General features: G+C 33.2%; 1 protein-coding gene across 1 annotated transcript in view; it reads right to left on the minus strand.

The window, feature by feature from the left end:
* LOC140432445 (outer dynein arm-docking complex subunit 4) overlaps positions 1–26,945 on the minus strand; it is a 32,257-nt gene extending 5,312 nt beyond the window's left edge. The window contains exons 1-3 of the mRNA XM_072520354.1: positions 26,725–26,945; positions 13,611–13,939; positions 1,364–1,727 (exon numbers count right to left, since the gene is read on the minus strand). Of these exons, the coding sequence (XP_072376455.1) occupies positions 1,364–1,727; positions 13,611–13,939; positions 26,725–26,872 (841 nt within the window). The 5' untranslated portion in view covers positions 26,873–26,945. The remainder of the gene's footprint in view (positions 1–1,363; positions 1,728–13,610; positions 13,940–26,724) is intronic.
* Between the last annotated feature and the right edge of the window lie 253 nt (positions 26,946–27,198).

Below are 27,198 nucleotides of genomic sequence, written 5' to 3' on the forward strand. Positions count from 1 at the left end.
CTAATTTTTTCAAGACAATGTTAAATACGAGGCAATCCCGGGTATCCCCTTGTCTGAGTCTGTCCTTTATCTCAAAAGTTATAGAATTCTTTCCTTGTATCCTAACACTGGCTTTTAAGTTAGACATTGTCATCCTAAAAAATCGGATAAGGTATACTAAACTTACGCATTGATTGGTATAGTATTGTTCTCTTGACACTATCGTATGCCAATTTGAAGTTGACGAATACGTGATGGGTTTTAATGTTAAATTCTAATGTTTTCTCGAGGATCTGTCTTATTGAAGGAATCTGGTCAATTGTTGATTTTCTGGAGTGAATCCGGCCTGGTATATTTCAACTATGCCCACTGTGTAAACCTTTAGCCTTTCGTAGAGAATATTTGCTAGTATTTTGTAAGCAGTTGTTAACAGGGTTATACTTCTGTAGTTGTCAAACTGGAGCTGATCGCCTTTTTTATGTAACGGACATATCATGCCTTGAGACCATTCACAGGGCATGATCTTATTTTGCCAGACAAGAAGTAAAAGTTTATGCAGTGTCCGCAGCAGGGCGTCACCACCAATCTTGTAGAGGTTACTGCAAATTTGATCAGTTCCTGGTGATTTCTTATTTTAATGCCTTGAGCAACCTCTTTAATGGTAGATGGTCTTTCGTTTGGGATGAATAGATTCCAATCATTTCGATCTGCGAGTGTGTTATCTACTTCTTTGATATGATGGCCATTAAATTTTGCGTCGAAAAATTCAATCCATCTGTTTAAGATTGAGGCCGTAACACTTAGCAAGCATATTGCCTTCTCCATCTTTTTTCTTCTCTTCTTAAGACCGGCATTCCTCCTTTGTTATTTTTTTTGTTCGTCCAGCTTAATTTGTCTTTAGGTATGCTTTACTTTTGTTATATGTTGCTTCTTGGCACTCCTTGACAAACCATATGTTTTGTTTAAGTGGTTTGATTTTCCCCAATATTTCCGTTACCTTTTTAGTTATTTGATCATGTTTGAGGGTTTTTAAAAGTTATGATCTTTTTAGATCTCTTAAACACCTTTTTATGGAGTTTTCTTAATCACAGATAGATGTTATTATGTGCATAAATAAGGTTCTGATCATGTCAAAAACACATCCACAATCGTTTTGATCAGCTATGGACATGTTTGATAAGTAACGACAGTTTTTATCAGAATACAAGTTTTTGAAAAGTTCTAGATCTGTTTTAAACAGACATCACAAAGAGCTAATATTACCTTTAAAGAATGATACACCTATTCTTGGACATCACAATGAATTATTTTTTAGTTATATCAAATCATTTCTAACATTTAAAATGATCTGAAATCTCTCAACTACATGTATGCGTGTACTTACTTTCATTCCTGCTTTCTTCTGGCTGTGTAGTAGGGGTACTTTTGATAGACTTTCCAATACTCTTGAATGTAGCAAAACTTCCGATGGCATTTTCTATGGCGTTTTGTGCCTTCTGAACCCCAAGTTTAAATCCTTCATGATCGGGTCTAACATGCAGTCCTCTGTGGTAGAACATCAAACTTAGTTCAAAATCCCCAAGGTAGTAAAGAGCTTCAGCTTTCTGGTAGATAGCTTTGATAAAATTTTTGTCGATTTTTAGTGCTAATTCAGCATCTTCCAAGGCATTTTTCGGTTGACCTAAAAGAATGTAACACTTGCTTCTCGCTACAAGGGCGTTCTTCTCGCTGGGGTTAAGTTCTAGTGCCTAAATGAAAAAGATCTACAATATTATTTTAATATATCTTAACATTACTAGAAAAAAATTTAGTATTTTACACAAAATATTGAAAAACAAAAATATTGATAACATGGAAAGAAATGCCTAATATCAGAATGGTGTATTACAAAAGATCATCAGTAGGATATTTTTTAAGTAAATTGTAAAGACTGCAATTCAACATAATATTGGGCAAACACGCCAATATCTACAAAGAAGGATTATTGCACACAACCATAGTGTACAAACCAACAAAATAAACACTACAGCCTTAGCTAAGAATTCTCTAGAAAATAGCCATTCTTTTGATTTTAAAAATGTACAGATTTTAACTACAACAAAAGATGTATATTGGAGATGATTCACATAAAAAAGAACAAAATTGGATTAATTATAAGATCAATCTAAAAGATCTCTTGAATATATGTCACAACTTAATAAATTGACCAGTATATGGGAAATGAGTTAATACTCACAATCTTAAGTTGTTTTTATTATTTAATGATGGTAAATTTTTCCCAAGATTTTTGCCAAGACCTAAACTACTTAAGATTGTGAGTATTGACTCATTTCCCATATACTGGTATTATGGACTCACATTGGCAACCTTTTCATCATCATTTTAAGAAATTGAGTTGTTTGTAAATGTATTGGCAGTTTATATACGACTATGAACCCGTCGTATTTCAAGTGTCAGCCATGTGGTTTTAGGGTAAAATATCACTTTTGCATTCCATCTCAAATTGGCCCCATGGGAGGGATGCTTTGGTGTCTTTTCAAATCCAACTGAATGGTATACATCCTAGTATCCAGCTCACGATGGAGATGAAAACTGATTCATCCCTACCGTTTCTCGTTATCATAAAGAAAAATTCCAGGGTTTTTATCACTCTGTTTATCGAAAACCCACCCATACCAATGGGTCACTTGCATGCCAACTCTCATCAACATTCACAAATTAATGCAGTCATTAATACCCTTGTCTCTAGATCAATACGCCTTTGCAATGATGCAGGTAAACCCGCTGAGCTGTCTAATTTAAAACAAGCTCTCATTCAAAACGATTTACACGAAAATCACATCAATAGGAGCATTCACATACATCAATCTTCCACTCAATCTTAACCCAAACACTCAGCCCGTCATCATACGAAAGCTTTTGTTCCTTAAATCAAAGGTGTCATTGACAAAATCGATAAAATTCTTAAATCAAGAGGAATAAAGACAATATTTACTCCACAACAAAAACTTGCCCCATCTCTTGTCTGATCAAAGACATTCTAAATGAGCAACACGGAGTTTATGAAATTCCTTGTGTAGACTGCCTCCGACCCTACATAGGCCAAACAAATCATAGAATCCAAAATAGGATTTATGAACATTCCATTTCTGTTCGCAATTCCGATTCAATTTCACCTCTAGGTCAACACCATCTTCATACAGGTCACACAATTGATTTTGAAAACTCCAGAACCATATTCTCCATCCGCTTCTATAAACAAAGAATTATCCGAGAAGTCATAGAAATTGAAAAAAGGCCAAATTGTCTCAGTAAATGAAATGACGGCATACGGTTACCTTCGACATGGAGACCTCTCATAAAAAAATATCGTCCACTTCACCCACCAATTAAAATCTTATTATGAGAAATGTTTGCGCCAACCCCCGCGCCAATTCCCGCGCCGATCACCACGCTAACCCGCACGCCAACCTACACCCAAACCACGTCACCATCGACGGTATAAATGAACTGTCCGGTGTTGCCAATAGAAGTAATGCATTGGTTAGTGATCAGTGTAGTAGTTTTTGTGGGCACGGGAGACTGAGACCTCGGAAGCCCTGAACAAGACATCAAAAAGTCGAAAGCTTGTCGCAATGATAATCTACACGGTTCAACCCGGAAGAGTGTTGAGTTTAATATTAATTATATATATAGGGGAGAGTCACCCAAGTTGGGACAGTTTTTTTTTATAACAAATACTTGAAAATCTATAGATATTAAAAAAAAGTTGAGGTAATAAAATGAAACTTTATTATAATTATTAACACATTTTAGATATAAACTAAATAAAAAATAAAAAATATGCTTCGTTTTTTGTTATTAAAAAGAAAGTGTGAATGTCCCATCATGAGAAACCGGAATCCTAAGATGGTCCGTTGGATTTCTCAAAAAGGGACATTACTCTATACAACTTCCACAAATAAAATAGAGATCATCCATTACTCCACAAGACTCATGAGCCCAATTTGAACATATTTTGCAGTTGTACCAGTCTTCACTACTCTCTGAGTACTTCTTTCCACATACAATGCAGTTTGAATCATCTTTAGTTGAAGTGACGACTGTGATATTGCTAATATTTGCATTTCGAGCGCTGTGGTCCATAACTACAGTTCGTTTCACAGATTTAACCTTGTTAGTAGGGATTGTGGATTGCAACGTCTCTAATTCATTTTTATACGGCGATTCTGTGAGTATCGTGGATTTCAGAGAATGTCTAGAAGAAGTCTTACCTTTCTTTTTCTGTGCCTTTGGTAGCGGACTAATATCAGTCACTTTTACCTTGGATGTCGGAAATTGGATAGGAATGATTTGGCTTCTCTGTATCGGTCTGTTATCTTCGGAATCGCCATCTTTAGGTGACCTTAAAACAGACTGTTTTGAGATTGAAGGAATAGGATTATCATACATTTCAACTTGATTGACGCCTTCGGTATGAGCCATCATTACGGGCAATTTATTGACCTGTGATGTAGTTTCATTGTCCACTGATTGTTCCATCGTTTTAGAGGGAGCGAATTCGCAGTCTTGAAATACGTCTTCATTAAAAGGCCAAATTCCGGTTACTCAGAATCCATTTGTCGCTATCTGTACAGAAGATGCCTTTGAGAATGCTTCTGCAACAGCCCCTGAGATTTGATATATTCCAAATGTACGACCACAATGATTTTTTAGCAATCTAGTAAGGTACAAATCATAATAACTCATAAATGATTTAAAATACGAAACATCTAGGGGTTGCATTTTATGCGTACAGTATGGTGGCAGGCATAATAAAATAATACCATTCTCGCGACAGAATTTTATAACGTCTAAACTTTTTGTATGTGAACAATGGCCGTCCAAAATAATAATAATTTTGCACTCCTTCGAATGCCGGACTACCGTTAGGTGCATTGCCCATCAGCTCTGGTTTTATTTTCTTTCTGGGAAATATAAAAGCAGGCACAAGAAAATTGCAACTTGCACTCATAGCAGCTACTATAGTGACATTAACTCCTCTTTCGGCACTTGTTAAACCTCCCAATTGCTTTTTACCCCTCTGAGCAAGAACTTTAGATAATTTTTGGATGGTGGTCACTCCGGTCTCATCAATATTCCAGATTCTATCTGGAGTGAGGTGATGTTTATTATAAATACTTTTCAGGTTGTTGAAAAAACTTTGGACTGCATCCTTGTTGAATCCTGTAGCTCTAGCGTATGAGGTTGCTTCTGGTTTTCTCAGAGAAATATTTCTATGTCGACTCAAAAACCCATAAACCCACTTTTTAGAGGCCATTCGAGTATTTTTATTAAAATTGTTAGCAATATTATTGGCTTGGGCAAAGTCAAATGCCAGACAACGAAGTTCTTTATAAGTAATTCCAAAAAATCGCTTTTCCATTTCAAGAATATGATCTAAAATTTCGTGTTCCTGTTCAACTGAGAATATTTGCCTAAACCGACCAAGATATTTGTCATTTTCGGTCACGATTTTATTTTTGTTTGTAACTCGTCTTTGAAGAGTACTTTTAGGAATATTATATCTGTCAGCAGCTTCTCGAAGCGATAGTTCGTTATTCCGAACTTTTTGTACAGCTAGAATCATATTTTGAACGGATCAGTTTCCACGATCAGTTTTTCTTTTGTAATAGGAATTTGGATTTCTATTTGGCTATCTGTAAAAGAAAAATATATCAGTGCCACTTACGAGATATAGAGTTCACTGAATAAAACATTTTTTAATGACACATTATCTTTACTTAGCTATAATCAAGGTTAGAATATTATGACCTCCTTGGGTATAATCTAATTACTGAACCCCTACTTATAAATGTTTTTAGAATGAATTACCGTTTATGTAAGAATTTATGAGTAATTAATGATTTAATTAGTTAAAAGTAGGCAGGTATAAGAAGAATATCTGTAGCCATATTTTAGTGCCTAAGATGGGACGTCCCGACTTAGGAAGTTTAAGTTTGTCCCATCTTAAGAGATTTGCACCCATTTTGTAAAAATCTTAACCGATATTAAACAAAAGCTTTAGTGGCAAATACTTTACAGTGAAATGCAATGACTATAAACTCTGTTATTGACTAATAACGTTAAGTTTCACAGATACTTACCATTAACGCTATATTCACTATAATGTTGTACGTAAATAAATTTAAAAAAATATCTAAACATTAACAACTTGTTCTGACGAACGCTACCGGTATGCTAGCCTCGTGTCGTTTACGTGACAATACGACTGAATGGCGAGCTTTCATCTTCCAGTGCAGGTGTTCCCGTCTTAGGTATAACTCTCCCCTATATATATATATATATATATATATATATATATATATATATATATATATATATATATATATATATATATATATATATATATATATAAAATCAATGCGAGAATACTACATAAACAAAGAATTGTCTACCAATTAGATAATAACTACTCAGTTCTGTTGTATCTGCAATAAATTTGCAGTGTTCCCATACAAAATAACTAAAATAAATTGGTTTGATACAACTTTGGTCTCGCATGTCTAGACTTCCGTAATATAAATTTAAAAGCATGCAAGTTCTTAAAGACTGTTTGACAATGTTAAAAAATGAGTTTGATCGATAAATCACGAAAATGCATTTTTATTGTGACTGGATACGGACATTTGCCATTTTATGATTACTGCTACTAAAAATACATCAAGTTCGTCAATAAAACATGACATCATTGAGGATATACATTATGAAACTATGAAAATTACACGGAAACCAAATAAGTAAGATAATTGAATACAAAGGGTTTTATTGATAAAATGTATTTTTTGTTTATTACTGATACATGTAAAAGGATCTTTGGATAACTGCGATGTTCTAATAGAGACGCCGCGAATTCGTTGAAATTTTTGCCATTCTGTATAATCTTCTATCTTTATTTTTTTTTTATCGAAATTTCTTATACTCTTAGGTCTTTTATTACCTGCATATTATTCTCTAATGCTTCATTATGTTTATGTTTTTGACACAATGATGACATTGTGATATAGTGCATTGTCTATAACCACAACAATGCGGTCTGGTATGTTAGAAATAAGTTATCCATTTTTTATAATTATTATAATTCATTTCGCTATGATAATCTCCTGGTTTAGTACCAAATTTAAGTTTTAAACATGCGTTTTTGATGAAATCCGTTTCCCACCGGGCGTGAACAATATTCAGCCTCTTTAGAGACTGGCTTGTGCAAACTTTCGATAGTATTGTATCCCCAGTATTTATCATGGGTGTGAGAGGAATGGATATAAATTTCGTCCGGGTCGATTTTCTTCCCTATAATGTTTAACGTTCCTATGAAACTTTCTCCGAAGCACTTGTATATCGGGTTTTTCCATTAGAATTTTCGTGTTACTCTTCGCTTTCTTCCATTAACATCGTATTCTCCAATCAAAAATAAAGTAAGAAAGAGAAATCTGAAAATAAAAAATAAATAAATAATAAAAACATAAGAAATATACCAAAAAAAATAGAAATAATAAAAAATAAAAAAATAGAAAAATAATAAATAAGAAGCGATCAGATCATATAAAATCTTTTTTTGCAACCAACATACGGTTTACTTAGTACAACCAAAAATAACGGGCAAGAAAGGACTACAACTGAAAGGACTGTTTCTTTGCCTTGAGCCAACCAAATAACGATATAGCTTTTAAAATTGATTTTATATTTGAAGTACTTCATGAAAATTACCCAACGCCTGATTTTGCTTAAACAAAGCTGTATGTAGATTAATTTGTGTGGTACATTGATGGATCCAATATAGATAAAAAAAATTAGGAGTATATAATAACAAACATTTTTCAGACGAAAGTTCATCCCGTAGATATCAGGGTGCCGAAGTAGATCAGGAGATATATCCATTAGGCCAATGTCTGTTAAGACAGCCAAACGCATTTAAGGTTGATCTGTACCCTACATTAATTTGTTTCTGATCCTAGAGACGGCTCTACTGAGGCATGCTGCTGTGGTAAATTTTTTAACTTAATTGTAGATTTCAACATGATGACTGTGTAATATTTTCAAATATATATTACAGTTTTCTATCGTTATATCCATTGGCTGATTGCCAAGTTGTGTGGACAGTAATTTTATCAAATACGCTTTACCATTTAAAGCTGATAAATTTATTACTATAGTAGAGCAAATATGCGAAGATATCTGTTACAAAATCTTTATGAATAATATTTTACTGCTCTGCTGTGTCAGTCGGAATATAATATATGCTGGTCATACAGTGAATTTATTAAAAAACATGTTTTAATGATTTTTGTTTAATTTTTTGTGACGTATAATGTAGGATTATCAAATAATCACAGTTACGCCTTTGCAGGAACATATTTTTATTAGAAAAATAAGGTTCCATACACACATATCGTTGTGATGATAAAAATGATTCATGTTATGTAAACACTGTCATCGACAAAGAAATTATGTAGGTACTTAGGCGGCGATATCTGTGAATATCGAATTTGATGGCGGCAGTTCAAGACGTAATTCTTGTTTAACGAGATTTTTCATATGTTTGGAAAAATATTCAACGTTTTATTGCAAATATTTTCCACTTTTACAGTTTAATATATGTTGTTATTTAAATTTTGCCCGGTTTCTTATCGGTAGCTTTATTATAAGCCGGAACATATAATTTTTTTATATTGTGGCAAAACTGTAAATTCAAAAATTTTCAAAAAATTCAAGTATTAGTATTATATCTTTATGTTGTAAAAAAATTGTATGTTTGGTTTTCCCGCTTTATACCTGGAAAAAAGTAGTTTTTTTAAATTTTTTCGAAAACGAACACATGAAGTTTTCTCAAAATTTGTCAAAATATTTCTATTTATCACATACCTTCTCAAATTTTTTCAAATTTTTTGAATGTGTAGTTTGTCTTTTGCGGGGTGCAGATCAACCTTAACGGCTCTACAAGGATCTCAGACAAGCAAATACTTATATGTACACGTATACGTGTAGAGTGCACTGGAAATATTCATGATTCGTTTTTAGAAGAAATCATATATAAACAGCGGATAGTAAAAGTAAGAAAATTAGTGGAGCTGCTTTTAGCTTATTAAAGAAACCAAACTTTGTAACAAATTCTTTTAACAATAACATAAAACACAAACTAACCAACAGTAGGTATCAACGGATTAGAATGATTTGAATTAATGTACATTTTTATTGATACAATAACGCCTTTTAAATACGAGGACATAAAACATAATATTTATCGGTTATTGATAATTTTATTATTTATATCATTTTTTATATCATATGAGAGCATTAATTCCTGTATTCTTAAATCTAATGGTAGTTCACCGAGTTCGGCCTGAAGACTTAAGATATTGATTGTTCTAAATGTATCGCTTATTATTCTAAGAGAGTTATTTTGAATGGTGTCTAAAACTTTAGAGTTATTGTTGAAGCAGACGAGTAAGCGTGGCATTCATAATCGATCTTGGAGCGGATCATATGAGTAGAGTTCTACCGTCCCCTCCCTAGTTCGTACCAGAAAGACACTTCAAGAGGTTTAGTCTTTTTTGACATATAGCTGATATATATTTGATGTGGTCCTTCCAGGTTAGAGCTTGATCAAATATTAAACCTAGATATTTAATTGTATTTACATATTCAAGTGTCTGACCCCCAAGTTTTAAAGTAGGTATTTCTTTTATCTGTTTCGATCTCTTTGAGAATATGATGCAGCAAGTTTTAGATAAAGCAAATTGAAAACAACTCCTTTTAGACCATGCTATAAATTTATCGAGTTGATCTTGTAGTAATTTGGCCATACTCTGTACATTGTTTCCATTTAAGAATATTATAAGATCATACGCGTACAATATCGCTTGAATGGGTTTGTTCATTGATTTGATTATTTCATTAATAGCTATGAGGAAAAGCGTCGGGCTGATTACCGAGCCTTGGGGTGTACCATTTTTTTGATATCTCACATTAGATAGAAGACCGTTTACTTTTACCTTGAAATTTCTATTTAGGAGAAAATTTTTAATAAAAGCAAGGATATTTCCTTGATAGCCCCATGATTCCAGTGTTGAAATTATCATGTGATGCCAAGCCATATCAAATGCTTTGTGCAAATCAAAATAAATTGCAATACATTTTTGATTGTTTTAGAATGCGTTATTAATATGTGATTCTATATCTACTAAATTGTCGGTAGTCGATCTTAAAAGACGAAATCAATAAACGAATTGATTTTAACTTATATTCGTGCTTTTATTAAAAATCTTCTTGCGTATTTTTAGAAACACGCCATATATATTTATACCTCTCAATAACACTTTCAATGACCTGTATTTAAAAAATATTTAAGGGATTAAACATCTCCAATATTTCACCAACTGATACGAATTAGCAGATTGCCGGTTCCCAGAGAGACGAAAAAAGTAATTGGACAAAATGCAAAGATGGCAGTTATTGATAAAAATGATTGAGCATACAACTCCCGAATAAAGAATATAAATCGTTGCTTCGTTACACTTATCGCTATATTAAATTGACACGAAATCTGCTGGAAAACGTCTTTATTCTCCGTTTACGTAGGTTTTTCTTTACATCGAAACTTTAATCAAGCTATGACGACTTTAGAAACTCTTTAATATATTTATTTAAAAATTGTAGTTAATATGTGTTTCATAATCAAAATTAATACAGCAATAACAACATTTCGTAATTAAATTCGCAATAGTTTTGCTTTTAATAGCTGTAGGTTTATTTGATTTAACGCGTAACTTTTAATCAGATAAGTATGCCGCTAAATCATTTCTTAACATAGGGTTAGTTCTTTTAACTTTTAGTATGTATGTCTATAGTACCAAAATGTCTATATTTATAGATAATACGAGCCCCTTCCTATATCAGTTAGCCCAACGTTAGATTGATAAGAAAAAATTAAATTTTAGAGAACAAAAATAAAAGCGTAGCGTAAATTTTAGAAGTTTTAATGCATCGGACAACATGCTTGAATTTCCTAATTATAAAAAATATTTTACAACGTAATGAAAACTATTGATTAAACAGAATAATAATAAATTTAAAAAACGCATAGAATATGTAATATTAACCAAAAAAAAATGTGAAAGTTTACGACTAAGTTATATCCCCTTTATTTTTAATGACATCCACAACTTCGAGGCATAGTTTTACCTGACAAAATTCTAATGTAAACGAGTACCATATTTCTTGCAATTTTTTCTTCAGTTCGTTGACGGACCTGGCAGGATGTTTTCTCAAAGCTTTTTTCATTTCGCGCCACAAAGTCTCTATAACCGGTAAAAGAGATTTTTCTAAAATATTCAAATATTTGTCCGTGTTTACAATCCCATCGATAAAATGTAACTTTCCCACACCTTTAGACGACATGCTACACCAGATCATAACAGATGCAGGAAATTTGACTTTTCTCTTCAGACAGTCGGGATGGGAAGCTTCATTTTTCCTGGGAATGACGCGACTTCTACAGTCTCCAACAGACACTTCAAATCTGGACTCATCACTCCATTGTATTGAATCCCATTGCAACTTAGTCCAATCTTTGTGCTCTTTTGACCATCTTAGTCTATTTTTGTTTTGCTGTATTGTTAAAAGCCAATAGCCCAAAATAAAATAAAATGTATTAAAAACAATTCGGTTTTTAGAAGGATGTCCAAGGTGTTATGTAACAGAGACCTAAAATTGGCATTGAGGATCCGCCTACTTCGCTACTACGTGTTCTCGGTCTTACTTTATAGTGTCGAGTCCTGGACTGTGAATAAAATCGATCTAAATCACCTTGAGGCTTTCGAAATGTGGTGCTATAGAACAATTTTAAAAGTTTCCTGGGTGGAGAAGATTCGAAACTCCACAATACTAGAACGTCTCAGCAAGACTACTGAGATCATAAAAAGCATCAAGCAGAGAAAACTGGAGTATTTCGGACATGTAATGAGAGGTCCCAAATATAGGTTGCTACAAAATATCATGCAAGGAAAAATAGCAGGCAAACGCAGTCTAAAACGAAGAAGAACGTCATGGTTGAAGAACTTGCGAGATTGGTATGGTGTTGATATAAGCAAGCTATTTAAGACAGCATGCAGGCAGTGAATAAAATTAAGATAGCTAAGATGGTAACCAACGTTCTGAAAGGACATGGTATATGAAGAAGAAGAAGAAGAATTCGTACTAATTTTTTTAACAACTATAAAACTTACTTTGTAATCACCAAATCCTAATTTGTGGGCCTCTCGGTGACATGTTGATCTAGAAACGTGTCTTCCAATAACGTCACTCCATAAAACACTAAACTCCATTTAATTTGATCTCGTCGATTTTTTACTATAATGCGTCTTAATGCCCTTCAATCTACTTTGGTTATTTTACTTTTTCATACATTTCTAGGTTTTGTGACGACCAAACCTATAGTTTTGTATCTTCTGATTATATTTCTTACACTATAGCGTGACCATAGCAACATATTCGCGATTTCTGAATTGGATTTTCCAGAATTAAAAATCTAATAATGATTGAACAAATTTTCTCATCGATAACTTTACCCCGACCCATTGTACAATCCACAAACGGCAAAAAGCTTTACAATACTACAAAATACATTTGATGATGATGTTTTTAATAAATATTAATAAAAATTCCATATTAATTAATAAGCGAACTTATAAAAACAAGCAGAGTATAATTTGTTTATGGTTTTAACTGCAAATTCCCTAGGTGAGCCAAGTGATATGGGAAGGGATTCGTATATCACATTCTCGTATTTATCGACTCGTATATATAACAAGTCCAGCAAAATATATAGAAAAACTAACTGACCCAGCGAACTTTGTACCGCCTTAGAATTAAATAATGTGTCTAAAAAATTAATAGTATAAAACCAAAAAAAATACTCAAATATATCATGTTTGAAAAAGTTGACTAACTTTAATGATTTCTTTTCTTTTAAACTTCTAACGGTTGGCTTTGTGATTTGTTTATTGTCATTGCAAAAGCCAAATGCACGGAAAATTGTTTAAAATCAAATGGTATATCAATTTATTTATTTATTTAGCGTATGGACTTTCACAGTACGATAAATATGGTATTTCAATCAAATAGACGTATGTATTGTTTGCCGCCAATTTTGCTTGGCAAATTATAGAGAGATACAAGAGCGCGGCTTTGTTCTCATCCCTACTTCGTGCTGTTTACTGGCTGAGAAGTGATACTGGTTGACGCCTGGAGGGGATAAGTGATCTAGTGACTATTGATCAGTTATCGACCAGAGTTAAAATGATTAAATTACTAATATAGCTATTAAAACATAGGGGTTAGTGTTAAAAGGGTAAAAATTAACAGTTGTAGTATTTAATGCCATAACATAATATATATATATATATATATATATATATATATATATATATATATATATATATTATATTTATTTATGTAAAATAAATCCATTTGAACATGTAAAACTACAATAACAAGCGTTGCCGAATTGTTACAATACAGATTATACTAACTACATATATATATAATTTGATTTATATAAAAAAATGACAAACCTTAGAAATAAAATTAACAGCAATCTTGATATCTCCTCTACACATTTCATAGTTTCCCAATGCCAAAAAGGTACTGGGTTCAGCTTCTTCCGGTATTTGCAATGCTTTAGACCTATCCTGTTTCCTCTTTAATTTTAACGACTGTTTTATATCCTTCGATCCCATATTTACCGCTGCGGCCCTATCTTTGTCGCAGTATATTTCTTCATATCTGATACCAGTTTTTCGTCTCTTTCTTCTACCTCGTTTCTTTGATTCTTCTTGGAATTGTTTCGATAGTCGTTTGGTGGTTTCTACCGGAATCGTCTGTTTGCTTTTCATCTCTGTCTCTGAAGGTAAGTTTTGTTCTTTTTTTGTAAATATTTATGACATTGGTCGAAAAGTTGTGATGAAATTTAAATAAATAATTTGAATAAACATACGATTAATGCCTAATTGTTTTGTACCGAATGTATATTGTTAAACGAAATGACAATATGTTCCTGAACAAGATAATGTTACTACATAAATGCTAAAAGATGGAAAAAATATCATTGTCAATACCCCCAATATCCAAATATCCAGTAACTGATATAATTCCTTAACGCTTCTAAATCGTATGTATGATGTATGTTTTCTGGATATTAATTGATATAGCTGGATCAGAAAGAGATTTTCAGTTACGCATTTGCTAAAGCGAAAATATGAATGCCAAAAATAAATAAAATACTACAAGATATAAGATCTTTATAGAAAACATACCTATAAAGTATGTTTCACGAATTTCAACTGTTTTGGATTATCGGTAGACACTCGACAGCCAATGATGGAGTAGAAGAGGTAGAACAAGTAGCAAAGTAAATTTCACTTGTAATGAAAATATGAAACAAGTAATTTCTAAATTGAGTTAAAAAAAGTTATTTACAGTAAATACTTTTGATATAATTAATGTGTACTGCACATTTTATGCGAAATGTTTATTTTCCTAGCAGTTTTACCTTTTTTGCTCAGCACGAAAGACAGTTCCATGTTAATTAACAAGGTTATGAAAGGATTTAGATTTTTTACACATATTTTTATTTTATATTTACCTGTAAAATATACGATACCTTAACGAGATGAAAAGTGTACGGAGTAATGGATCCAGTTAAATATCTTCAAAACTTTTGATCACTATTTACTTTTACACTTTATACTATTTGTAGATCATCTATACATGCCTCCAACAATTTGTTTCGTGGTCCACCTCCTCTTTTTCTTTCTTTTTTTCTCAGCAATGTATTTTTTCTCATTTTTTCCGTATTATTCTCGTCGCGAGTCACACCAGGAGCAGTTTTATTGTCTAAACGATGTAGATTCTTTTTGATTGGCATGTTCTGTTCACTCATGTTTTTTCAAATTAACTTTTCTGAATTTTTGAATAAAATCCTTTATAAAAAGGTATATAAAAAACCCAGTTGGGCTATGTTGAATTGACAAAACGTTTTCGGAATAAGTATTCCATCATCAGTGTCTAGTTAATACATGGATGTAGCCACTAAATATGTGGGTAAAAACCCTTTAAAAATTATTAAATGAAATTTAGTTTACATTATGTCTAATTTACAGTTAAGATCGTAAAGTTACCGTTGGATTGGTAACATGGCGACATATGACTCTACATTAAGTTGCAAGTCCTGAGACGGTATGTCTACGAGGACTTTATCAAAGCAACTGCTTTGTTTGGAGATATTGTGTCTCCTTGTCTTACGCCTCGGTTGGTTTTTACTGGTCTTGTTTTGATTCCATTACCCAACGTCACTATCATTTCAGCTTGTTCGTAAATATTATGTATTAATATTCTGTACCTGGAGTCGATCCGGTTGTTGACTAATGCTTCTTCAATTGCCCACAGTTCTACGCTATCAAAAGCTTTTTCATAATCTATAACAGCCAGACATAATGGGAGATTCTATTCGTTAGTCTTTTATATTAGGATTTTCAAAGTATATAGATCGTCACAGGTGCTGTACCCTTTTCTAAATCAGGCTTGTTCTACTGGTTGATATTCGTCAAATTTAATTGTTAACCTGTTTGTAATAATTTTTGTAAAGGTTTTGTAAAGTTGTGAAAGAAGTGAAATTGGTCGATAATTTTTCAGGTCTGTGGTGTCTTCCTTTTTGTGTATTAGTATTGTTTTAGCAGTATTCCATTGTTCGGGTATGTTGCTTTCGAATAGACATTTATTAAATAGTATTTTTAGATATGTGATGGTTTCTTCTCCGCCTTCCTTCAGCATATCTGCTAGGATTCCATCGCTTCCAGGAGCTTTATTCCTTTTTATTTCTTTTACTGCTCATTCTATTTCTTCGTGGCTTATTTCGGGCATCACTTCTGAGTTGATATTTGTTATCTGCGTTTTCAAGTTCTGCTTTAAGGAGTAAGGGGGATCGTTTCTGGAACGATACAGATCGGCGTAGAACTTTTCAATTGAGTTTGCTATATCAAATTTACTTTTTTCTAGTTGTCCTTGTTCATTTTTAATGGTTATTATGTTTTTATTTCCTAGTTTTGGTTTGGTACATTTGAGACTTCGGTTTTTCTCTATGACTTGTTCTATGCGGCCTTCTTGATGTTTTTTAATGTCGTCTTTTAATGTAAGCTAAGTTTATCTAGATTTAATACTTTCGCGGGTTTTAACTTGCTTTTATATTGTTCTGTATGAGATTTTAGTTGATCTGTACCTATCTATATTTCAAGTTTTTCTAAATTTATTTAGAAAAGGCATACAAAAAATCTATTTACAAAAGGCATACAACCACTGTAAACGAATCCGAAATGAAATGAATTCTTTAGTCAGAAAAATAAAAAGGGAACACTGAAGGAGCTTCTCAAAACAGATGGAACACGACTTCTACGAAACTTGCGCACAAAGAAAAGAGATCAACGAACTAATAAAAACGAGACATATTCAGAAGGAAACATGGCAGACTACTTTCGATTAGAATGAATATTTTTTCGAAAACGATTCCGAATTATTACGTAGTCTATTTGGTCCAATATAACAATTTCTGGTGTTTGTGCATTCGACTTCTACGTGCATGGACAGTAAGGAGGTATCTGAGAGTTATTCTTCATCAGGTTGATAGTTGGTGGGAACATTTAAGGAAGGTTTCTCGTAGAGCAATTCAGAAAATAGCTGCGCTGGGGGAGAATAATGCCGAATATTGGTGAATCCAAATCCGAAAGGAGCTGTGCGCTTTACAATGTTTTGCAGTCTATGGTCCTCTACGCGGCCCCGCCTGGAGTGGGGTGATAGAAATACCAACTTACAATAGGCTCATGGTACGCGTCGACAGAACTAATCTGCTACGGGTACCATGGACCTACAGGACTGTGTCAGCTGTGCTGGCAGGTGAGAGGGTCAGGGTCAGGATTGATAGTCGCAGAAGGCAAAACAATGTAGGAGTAGAGGTGAGGTACGGCTGGCCGAGAAATTAATTTCAATTGGCCAGTGGCAGGAAGAGTGGGTGGTAACACGTGATGTGACGGACTGGACGAAGTCACTAATCCCGAACCTTCGAAGCTGGGTGGACTGTGAGAATAGGTAGCTCGATTATTACCTAGCGCAAATTCTCACAGGTCATGGTTGCTTCCGTAGCTACCTTTTCAGGTTCAGAAGGACACAGTCCAATCAGTGCCTTTACTGTGGTCTTTCGGATACTGTGACACACGATGTTAAAGTGTTTTTAGAGAGAAATAAGATTGAAAGAGAGTGTAAATGTAGAATGTTTGATTCCGTGAAAGAAATCATGGAGAAAATTATGAGAGATGAGCGGCCTGTGGACACCGATCCATAAATTTATCAGGGAGCTGCTCTCTTCAAAAAACAAGAGCAGAGGGAACTCACAACTGTATTCTAAAACAAGTGAATAGCACCTCGGGGTTTAGACTGTCACAGAAAGATGTAAGGCATCAGGATAGATATTATGGCTTAACTTACGGTACCATCATAATATCTGGAGTAACAGAGAAAAGGATTTAGTTGGACGCTCACCGTCTGGGAGTGGTGACGGAATGATAGGTGCCTGTATTCAGATTTTCCTTCTTCTCTTTAAATATGTACAAAAAGTAAGGTAGTATATCAAAAGAAAGTTGTTGTTATAACTAGGTTTTTTCCTGGTAATGATGCACCAGTCTATTAGCACTATCACCGAATCCAACCATCACTCATAAAAATTTTTTTCAGTAGGCTACATTTCTGCCTTTTGAAGCGAAGCTTCTATACTGGCATTGTATTAATTTTTTCTCTTTACAGTAAAATGCTGAGTCTAGCGTCAAGCAACTATCGCCACAAGATTGCGTCGTCACGGGTAGAGTCACAAACTAGCGGTTTTTTACATCGATTCACTACTCTCGATTAATTCCTTTCTAATCATCATATATTTATTCTAAGCAAGTTTAAATTCAAACTGCATGAAAAATAACTAATAGAATATAGACAATTAATGCGAATTAAAAAATTAAAAGAATATCTGTCACTGAAAAATTCGATTCGTACCGATTGTCAAAATTTAAAAGTCATAAATGTCATCTGATTGATAACAACATTAAATGATCTATTTAAATTTTTATGATATTTCTCGTTTTAAAATAATTTCATATAAATAAAATTAATATTTTTAAACATATTATTTAGTTTATAAAATAATTAAATTTACTTTCAAATGATATTAATTTATATTTCATAATTAATATAATATTTGGCCTGAATTTTACAGGTATATCAGAAGTAAACATCGTATGTTTGTTAATACGTCAACAGGTGGCGTTAGGAGCAAACATAATAATTTATTGAATTTTTTTAAAATACTTATAAAAAATAAATAAATAATAAAATTACTTTATTCACTTTTAAAAATATTATTTAAATTTTAAAATACAAAAAACAAGCTATCAAACTTCGCGCTAGTTTACAGTGCCGCCTACTGCCTACTGTCCCACCTTTTTTTTAATGTATCCACCCCAATTTTATTATTTCACTTGGAATATCATTACTAGCGTCACTTTTTTTAATCTATATATTTTATTTGATTTGTTTTATTTGTTTGTCAATTGGAACTTCCATTATGTTGGTTTGTAGTTAGTTTTCTGTACTTCTTTTATTTGATACCCATCGTTTTCTTCATGTTTCTTTCTGACCAACTTTTTAAAATGCTCTTCCATTTATAAAGTTTGCCCTTACTATTTACCGTAAGAGAATATTACAAATTTATTAGGTCAAAGTGAATAACGTAATACAGTAAGTCACGTTAAGGGCTTAATTTTGGTCATAGAACAATTTTTCTCGGTAGCAACTTTAAATGACTACCATAGGAAAATATTTTTTGCGCTAGTTATTTTAGAGAAAATTTAGTAATTATTGTGAATACAAGACAAATAACTGCATCTAAATGCTACCATTAATTCTTGATTCCAAGCATTCCTCGACCGCTTTTAAGAGCTTATATAGCGTGCGGTTACCACTTATTTCCCTTCGAATGTAAATCATTTCGAAAGGATTGGCATATGTGGAATTAACCTCTTCAATCTGCATGCGAGGATTAAAGGATCAAGGCTATAGAGGTGCATTACATAAATCGTCACTTATCAGGAATGTACAAACTAATTGCTTGCGATTCCGCTGAAAACCTTCGATTGAGGTTTGTTTAGAAATAGATTGATGAGTGTAAAAACGGTTTATGATTTTAACAGAAGCTTAATAGTATATAAGAATATGTATGTTTGTCTCTACAAGTTTATTTGAAATTAAAAAAACATATTCAAAAAGAGACACACAAAACCTTGTTACGCGTATAAGATAAATGCAGGAATAAAAGATCGTGGCAATATATCAACATAATTATAACACACTATAAACAAAACAAATTAACTTTTTTATAGTAAGGCCATGGAATTGGGGTGTAAGGGTTTGTACATTATGAAATGACGTGTACTAATGCTATAACATGTTGAACCAGCTATACACCCTATCATCAAGACCCCTAGGTGTGAGCGGGAACTCTAAGTTTATTAATACGCGTATGAAACATATCTGACGGATCATAAGAGCGTTCAGATTTTACTCTTTTTCTTTTTTTTTTCTTTTGTTGAGTAAAATGTCTTTAATCTTAATTACTATTTAAATGGGAATAAGCCACAATTAAAGGTTAAAATACGTTTATTGACGTTTCAATTTCCACTTCGGAAATCGTTCTCAAAATACGATTTCTGTCTTTAATCTTTCCTACTTTCCTATGCTAACTCTTGTTTCTTCCGACCCCAAATGGCTATTAGGTTTCGGAGAGCAGACAGGTCGCTATTTTCTTCGTAGTACACAATATAGGAAGGCCACCGGAAATCATCAAGATCTTAACTTTCTCAAGAAAAAATCTCAAAAATAGTTATGGCTGGTAAATACAATAGCACTGAGTTTAGGCTCTCTTTAAATGGGACAGCGACGCTAAGAGTCTCCCGATCAGCTAGAACCATAAATAAATTTTCCGACGAGAGGAAAATAGGAATATGGAATGTAAGAAGCATGTACGAGCCAAATAAAATTAATGAAAACTGTTAGATATCATTATCGTTGTAATCTAAGGTTTTCTCTGTCGAACCCACTAATCATCAGTTGCCTAATATTACTTCGCCACGAGTTTCTTCTTCCCTTCAAAATATAATCATTACTCCTGAAAAAGTTAAACATCATCTTCAAAGCCTAAAAAATAATTCGTCTCCTGGTCTCGACTTAATATCTTCTTTATTTTTAAAGAAATGTTCTGATGCTTTAGCTTACCCACTATATGTGATTATGTCCTTATCATTCACCACACATATTTTGCCTCCTATATGGAAAACCGCATCTGTAACACCGATTTCTAAAAAAGGGATTAAATTGAATCCTAATAACTATCGTCCTATCAGCTTAACACCTATAATATCTAAGATAATGGAATCTATTATTGCCGAGACAATTTCTGATTTTCTGCAAAATGAACTGGTTATACCAGAACAGCAGCATGGTTTTGTCAAAGGACGTTCTACAATGACAAATCTTCTCAGGAAAGAATAAACAAGGGCAGAGCAGCGACCCGTGCCTTAAACTCTCTTCTTTGGCAAAAAACAATTCGACGAGAAACCAAAAAACACATTTACGGTAGTATAGTCCAAAGTATTACACTTTACGGTTCGGAAGCATGGGACGTCACCAAAGCTAATAGAAACAAACTTATGACGACAGAAATGGATTATCTGAGACGAAGCTGCGGTAGATCGAAACTGGAGAGAGTTAGAAACGAACAAATAAGAAACGAAATGAAAATATGGCGAAATATCAATGATGACATAGAAAGAAAACAATTAATCTGGTTCGAACATGTTAAAAGAATGCCAGAGTACAGATGGCCTAGAAGAGTACTGGAATGGATCCCTCCTGAAAGAAGAACGAGAGGACGACTACGGAGAAGTTGGCGCAACGATATTGATGAGGCAATGACGGCAAGAGACTTAAAAGATGCAACTGCATATGACAGAAAAAGATGGAAATTGGGGGCGGAGAAGCGGCGACAGCCGTAATGAATCCGTTATTCTTAGCTAATCCGACATTCCGTGCATTAGCTTTCGATTTTCTTTTGAATAGGGTTGATTTACCGACAAACAAGGGGATAGACGCACCGATTATAAATAGACAGTTTTGTCCTATCCCAGGTATCGTAAACCACAAATATTGAGAAGAAAAACGGTATTCCACGTTGTTTTGGTTTCAGTCTTTATATTTTGTCTCTTTTTATTACGTATTTTTTATTTCTCTTCGCCGATGAAGAACGTCACTCCACGTTCTGTGAGATCGCTCCTTTAGAATGATGGTAGTACTATATAAATAAATCATGTTGAGTACAGTTCATCCACTCGTTTTTTCCACAGGTGAGATTATATTCACGACGAAATATTTTTTGTGTTGGGTTTTTTTATTCACAAAAACTAAAAACCGAAAATAAGTGTTCAGGTTTGTTTAATGTGCAATTTATTTTATTATGGACAAAAAATCTGCCGATTTTCCATCAGCAGCAGTAAACAAAGACAGCAATATGATGAAGGGCGATGGTTGATACAGGGAATTTTAATTATTGGCAATTTCGAAATAATGACAGTATTCTTATATGACTAGTTTTTGTATTATTTAAATTTTAAATTCATGTTTGTTTTTTATAACAAGAATATTTTAGAAAAAGAATTATTATAAATACTAAAAATTACCTTAATGTTCTATTTCGTGGGGTAAGTAAGTAAATTCCTTACAGGGCAAAAACTATATTGTAAATAATAAAAATGTCATCACAACTTTTGACCGATTTATGTATGGATCGTTATATATCATAACCTTTTGATAATTACTTAACCTAATTACAGATTTCTTGAACGAAAAATAATGTTGTCTTTGGTTTACTTTATGTAATTTATATACTTATAAGTCGTAGAGCAACTTTTTTCCTGGGACATCCCCAGTACAATTATCATGCCAATGAATATCTAATACAAAGGAGTTACTGATCATCGGAATCGGAGCTTAAGATCCAGCAGGAGAAGAGAAGACAATGACTCACAGGCCGGTAACAGGCGAAATCGTTGTCAGACAAACTAAATAAAATTGTCCAACATGAAAATTGGTATGTGGAACGTGAAAAGCATGTATTAACCTGATAAAATGCATAGTGTTCTTTAAGGAATAAGCAGATTAAAAGCAAATATATTAGGAGTAAACGAAACATGGTGTCCCAGCTCAGGATGCTTTGTGATAAATATCCTATCCGACATTCGTGAATAAGGCAGTACAAACACAATCTGATTCAGGTTTATTCACCAACGACAGAGTGAATGGAAGTTGAAATAGAAACGTTCTATCAACATATTGATGATGACTTGAAAATAACTAAGAATAGAGAATTCACTACACTTTTGTTCGAACATTTGGAATAAAAGTGGAAGGCCATGGATTGGGGAGGCATAATTAAAATGGGGTCGGTTAGTACAATTTTACCAAGAGCATGAACTAATAATCACAAACAGATTCTTTAAATTATCTATGAAACGATTATATATATGGCAATCGCCATAGAAGGTAGTCAGAAATCAGATGGACTTTATCACGATTAACTAGAAATATCGTAATATAAAAGCAGTAAAAACATATCCAAGAGCAGACGTCTCATCCAATCACAACCCACGAATCGCCATGTTTTTACTTAAACTAAAGCGAATAGCACAAGAATGGAGATCAAGCATTATAATACCTCTCTTCAAAAAGGGAGACCAATCGTACCCAGAAAATTATAGAGGAATTAATTTATTAAAAACAGTACTAAAATTTTATGGATTCATTGGAAAATGAATCTGAGGATAAGTTAAGCAGATGAACAACAGGTACAGATGCAATATTTGTCTACAACAAGTTACTGAGAAATCACTAGAGTATAATTGACCTAAAGAAAGCATTTGACAGAGTAAGACTCAAATATGTAATCCATCTTCTGTAGAATAGAAAAGTTCCCCTAAATATTATAAAAAATAATTGAAAACATCTACCAAAACAACAAAATGGAAGTCGGAATAGATGGACAACTATAAGAACCTATAGACATAGGCAGCAGAATAAGACAGGCGGACTCATTGAGTTCAATGCTCTTTAATTTAATCATGGATGAAATCATCAAAAGGGTTAACAAGGAAAGAGGATACAGAATGGGGAACAAACACGTAAAAATACCCTGTTACGCAGACGACGCAATATTGATAGTCCAAGATCAAGATATTCTGAAAAGACTGGTCCACAGATTTAACATAAGAGCAAAAGAATTCAATATGAAAATCTCATCTCAGAAAACTAAAGCAATAGTATCAGCAAAGAACCAACCAGATGTAAAATAGAAATTGATGGCATGAGTATTGAACAATTAATAAAAATAAAATACCTTGGAATTATACTGTCCAGCTATGGAGACCTGAACAAAGAAGTGAGAGATCAAGTACAAAAAGCAAATAGACTGGCAGGATGCCTTAATAATACAGACATATTTACACTGAGGTAAAGTCAATAATTTATAAAGCTAGTGGAAGACCAATATTGACATATGCCTCAGAAACAAAACCCGACACAGCCACAACACAAAGGCTACTGAAAACGTCAACGTAAAAGTACTGAGAAGAATTACAGGAAATGCGCTGAGAGATCAAAAGAGAAGTGAAGACTTTAAAAGAAAATGTAACGTACAGTGAATAAACAAATGGACACTAAATAGAGGAAACAAACCACATAACAAAATGGAGGAGATCCGTGTCGTCAAAATAGCAAGAGATCAATCAAGTCACCAATCGGCAGAAGAAGTATCGGACGACCGCGCAAAAGATGGAGTGACAACCTTCCATAGAGGTATTAGTCCGCCAATGAACAAGCAGAATTGCTCATAAAGAGGAAGAAGAAGAAGAAGGACACTAAAATTAACAACCAAAGTAATAACAAATAAACTGATTGAAATTATAATACTAGCAGAAGAACAACAAGGTTTAAGGTAAATAAGATCATGCACCGACGCTATATTTATAATAAGGTAGGTGCAAGACATATCATTAGTTTCTTTAACCTTAGGGAGGCATTTGACAGGGTTAAAATTAAGAACCTTATCCACTTATTGTACGCAAGAGAGATACCTCTAAGAATAATGAAAACGATCTAAAATATCTATCAAACAACAAAATAAATGAAAAGTAGAAGAAGAACTAATTGATCCAATTGAAGCGTTCAATGGGATAAGACAGAAAGATACCTGATTCCTCTATTGTTCAAAAAATAAAAAAAGTAAGAACTAAAAAAGGCTTATACAGAAGTAAAACACTTCACATTTGTATTTAGGTATAAAACATATAATTAAAACTTTTTTAAAAAAGTGTTGTCAAAATTTATACTGGAGCATAACGTGACGTTTTCGATCTAGATCAGATCATCCTCAGTGCCTTCTTTTGTAACTGAAGCTAACACTAAAATTGTAGCTGTGACATCAATATATGGTTTAACATTGTTCCAAATTTAAACTCTAATGTGACTCTAGGTCGATGACATTGGATAAAAATTTAATACTTAAAGAGCAACATGTTTCTTTGCTCGACTTGAACACGTGGTTTTTGTCAGTTCTTGTCACGTGTTTTTTTTTAAACAACTTTTTAAAAAAGTTTTAATTATATGTTTTATACCTAAATACAAATGTGAATTGTTTTACTTCTGTATAAGTTTTGTAAACGATGGTATACAGCCAACTACTGGGATTTTTCCATTAATTTTTTTTAACTAAAAAAAGATACCAAATGGAAGAAAAACAACAGCAAATCACACTATCTAGCTCAAAACAGAAGTGAACGATTAAGTGAATTGAGCAAACAGAGTCGCAGGTTGCCTGACTTAAACAATATGGAGAAAAAAATATCGGGAAAGAGATGAAAAGCAAATATACAAAAGTTATCAGACCAATAATGACGTACGCAGTAGAACACAACTTGACACAGACAGAGAGAAAGAAAATATTGTTAAAAACAGCAGAAATGAAAACCATTAGAAAAATTGATGGTCGGACACAATGAAACAGAGCTAGGTACAGATATACGACGTAGATGCAAGGTGGAGAACATCAAGGACCTGGTAATAAATAGAAGAGTAGAATCATATAAGCCGAATGACAACAAATAGAATAGTAGAGACGGCGACAGACGGTTCCCCAATAGGAAAACAATCAGTAGGAAGACCACGAAAACGAAAGAACGACAACTTACTTACATTGAAAAAGAGACTAAGTCATGTCTATATAAAAAAAGAAGAACTTAAATGCATCAAGAAACATCATAAAATACCTAGATTAGAAATAAGAAAATTGTAAGACCCTGATATAACAAAGAATTTCCAACAAAAAATATTTGAGAGCTTTGATAAATGGAAAACTAAATCGAGAGCATCAATAATGGCAGCCAATAAAAAGCTTGTCTCCTCGATTCATGTAAACAGGTATTGAAAGAGTCTATAAGAACAAAAGAAGTCTGGATGAACGACGAAATATTGAATATGATTGAACAACGTAGACAAGCCAAAAACAATATTAACAATAAGATCAGAAACAAAATCAGAGAAATAAAACAAGTTTACTTTGGAGGGAAAGGATAAAGAAATCGAAGAACTTCAAACTAATTATGACTGGTAGAACCTACATAAAAAAGTTAAAAAAAATGGCAGGTTTACAGCGAAGAAACCATATTTTACCACTATTAAATCCACAATAATGGAAATACCTTAATTGAGACTGAGGAAAAACTGAAGATCCATCGTATGGTGGTAAATGCTCCCTGGTACATCTCAAATCTAAAGAAGACTTGAAGATACTTTATGTTAAGGACGTGATAATCTAGAGAAACATAAGACACCACAAACAAAATCACAGTAATAATCTACCCCGTCCACTTCTTGAACTATACATCAATAGAAGGCTCACCAGACGTTTACCAGCAGATCTATTAAGATAAAAAGTTCATGTCTCTGTATACGGTTCATCACGCCATTTCAATTAAACAATGTATCGAACAATCGCAAGATCATTCAAAAAGCACAACTAGGTACTAGGTCTTACAAAGATGGAAGGAGACCTGCAGATTTCATTAACATTAGAATTTATTAAACAAGTAAAATTATGTTATTCTAATCTCTTACAAAGAATGGAAACTAGAAGACAAATAAAAGACATATGACAAAAAAAAGTGGAAAGATGAAGGTAGTCATCAAAATATGTAATAGAAGACGTCGGAGAGGTATAAGAAATATATAAAATGTAATGTATATAGTGTTATTAAATTACACTACCCTTCACCAGTCCACCACAGAGAGAGTGATAAGATGCAAAATATCGGAAACAATAATGGTCAACAATAGAAGAGCAATAAATATAGTTAAAATAATGATAATGGCCAAATATAGCAAAAGGTAAACACGGTCCACTTTATTTTCAATATAAAACAAATCATTTTTACAGCAGTCAACAAGATTTATAGGTTTTGATATATAACGGTTCACAAATTTGTTGATTACCTTCAACCTTTTTAGCCTCTGCCTCTTCTTCTGCCTCATTCTCGGAAATATCTTGATCAGTAACGTTGATTCGTACAAAACTTTGCAATAATTCAGCCTCACGTGTTATGCTTAGCCTTTTTTCGGCATATGTTCTAGATTCACTCATTTTGCAGTAGACTTACCCAATTGTTGAGTAATTTACCAGGTAACAGACAGTCACGTAACACGTAGATTTATTACAATATTACATGTACAATTATGAACGGGAGTATTTTTCACACACCGTAATGGATATTTTACTGCGAAAATAACACCCTTGGGGTTTCCATGGAAACTCGGAGGTGTGATCAATTTGTGAAAATTGTAACGCGTTTCTAAGGAAAGATGGTCAGAAAATTGTCACTTCTGCGTGTTTAAAAAAACATTTTCCGGTTCTAAATCTTTATTTGAGAAAAACATAATCTCACGAACTCTCTTTTTAAGAAACGGAAA

This window comes from Diabrotica undecimpunctata, chromosome 1, assembly GCF_040954645.1.
Source record: "Diabrotica undecimpunctata isolate CICGRU chromosome 1, icDiaUnde3, whole genome shotgun sequence".
Lineage (NCBI taxonomy): Eukaryota > Metazoa > Arthropoda > Insecta > Coleoptera > Chrysomelidae > Diabrotica > Diabrotica undecimpunctata.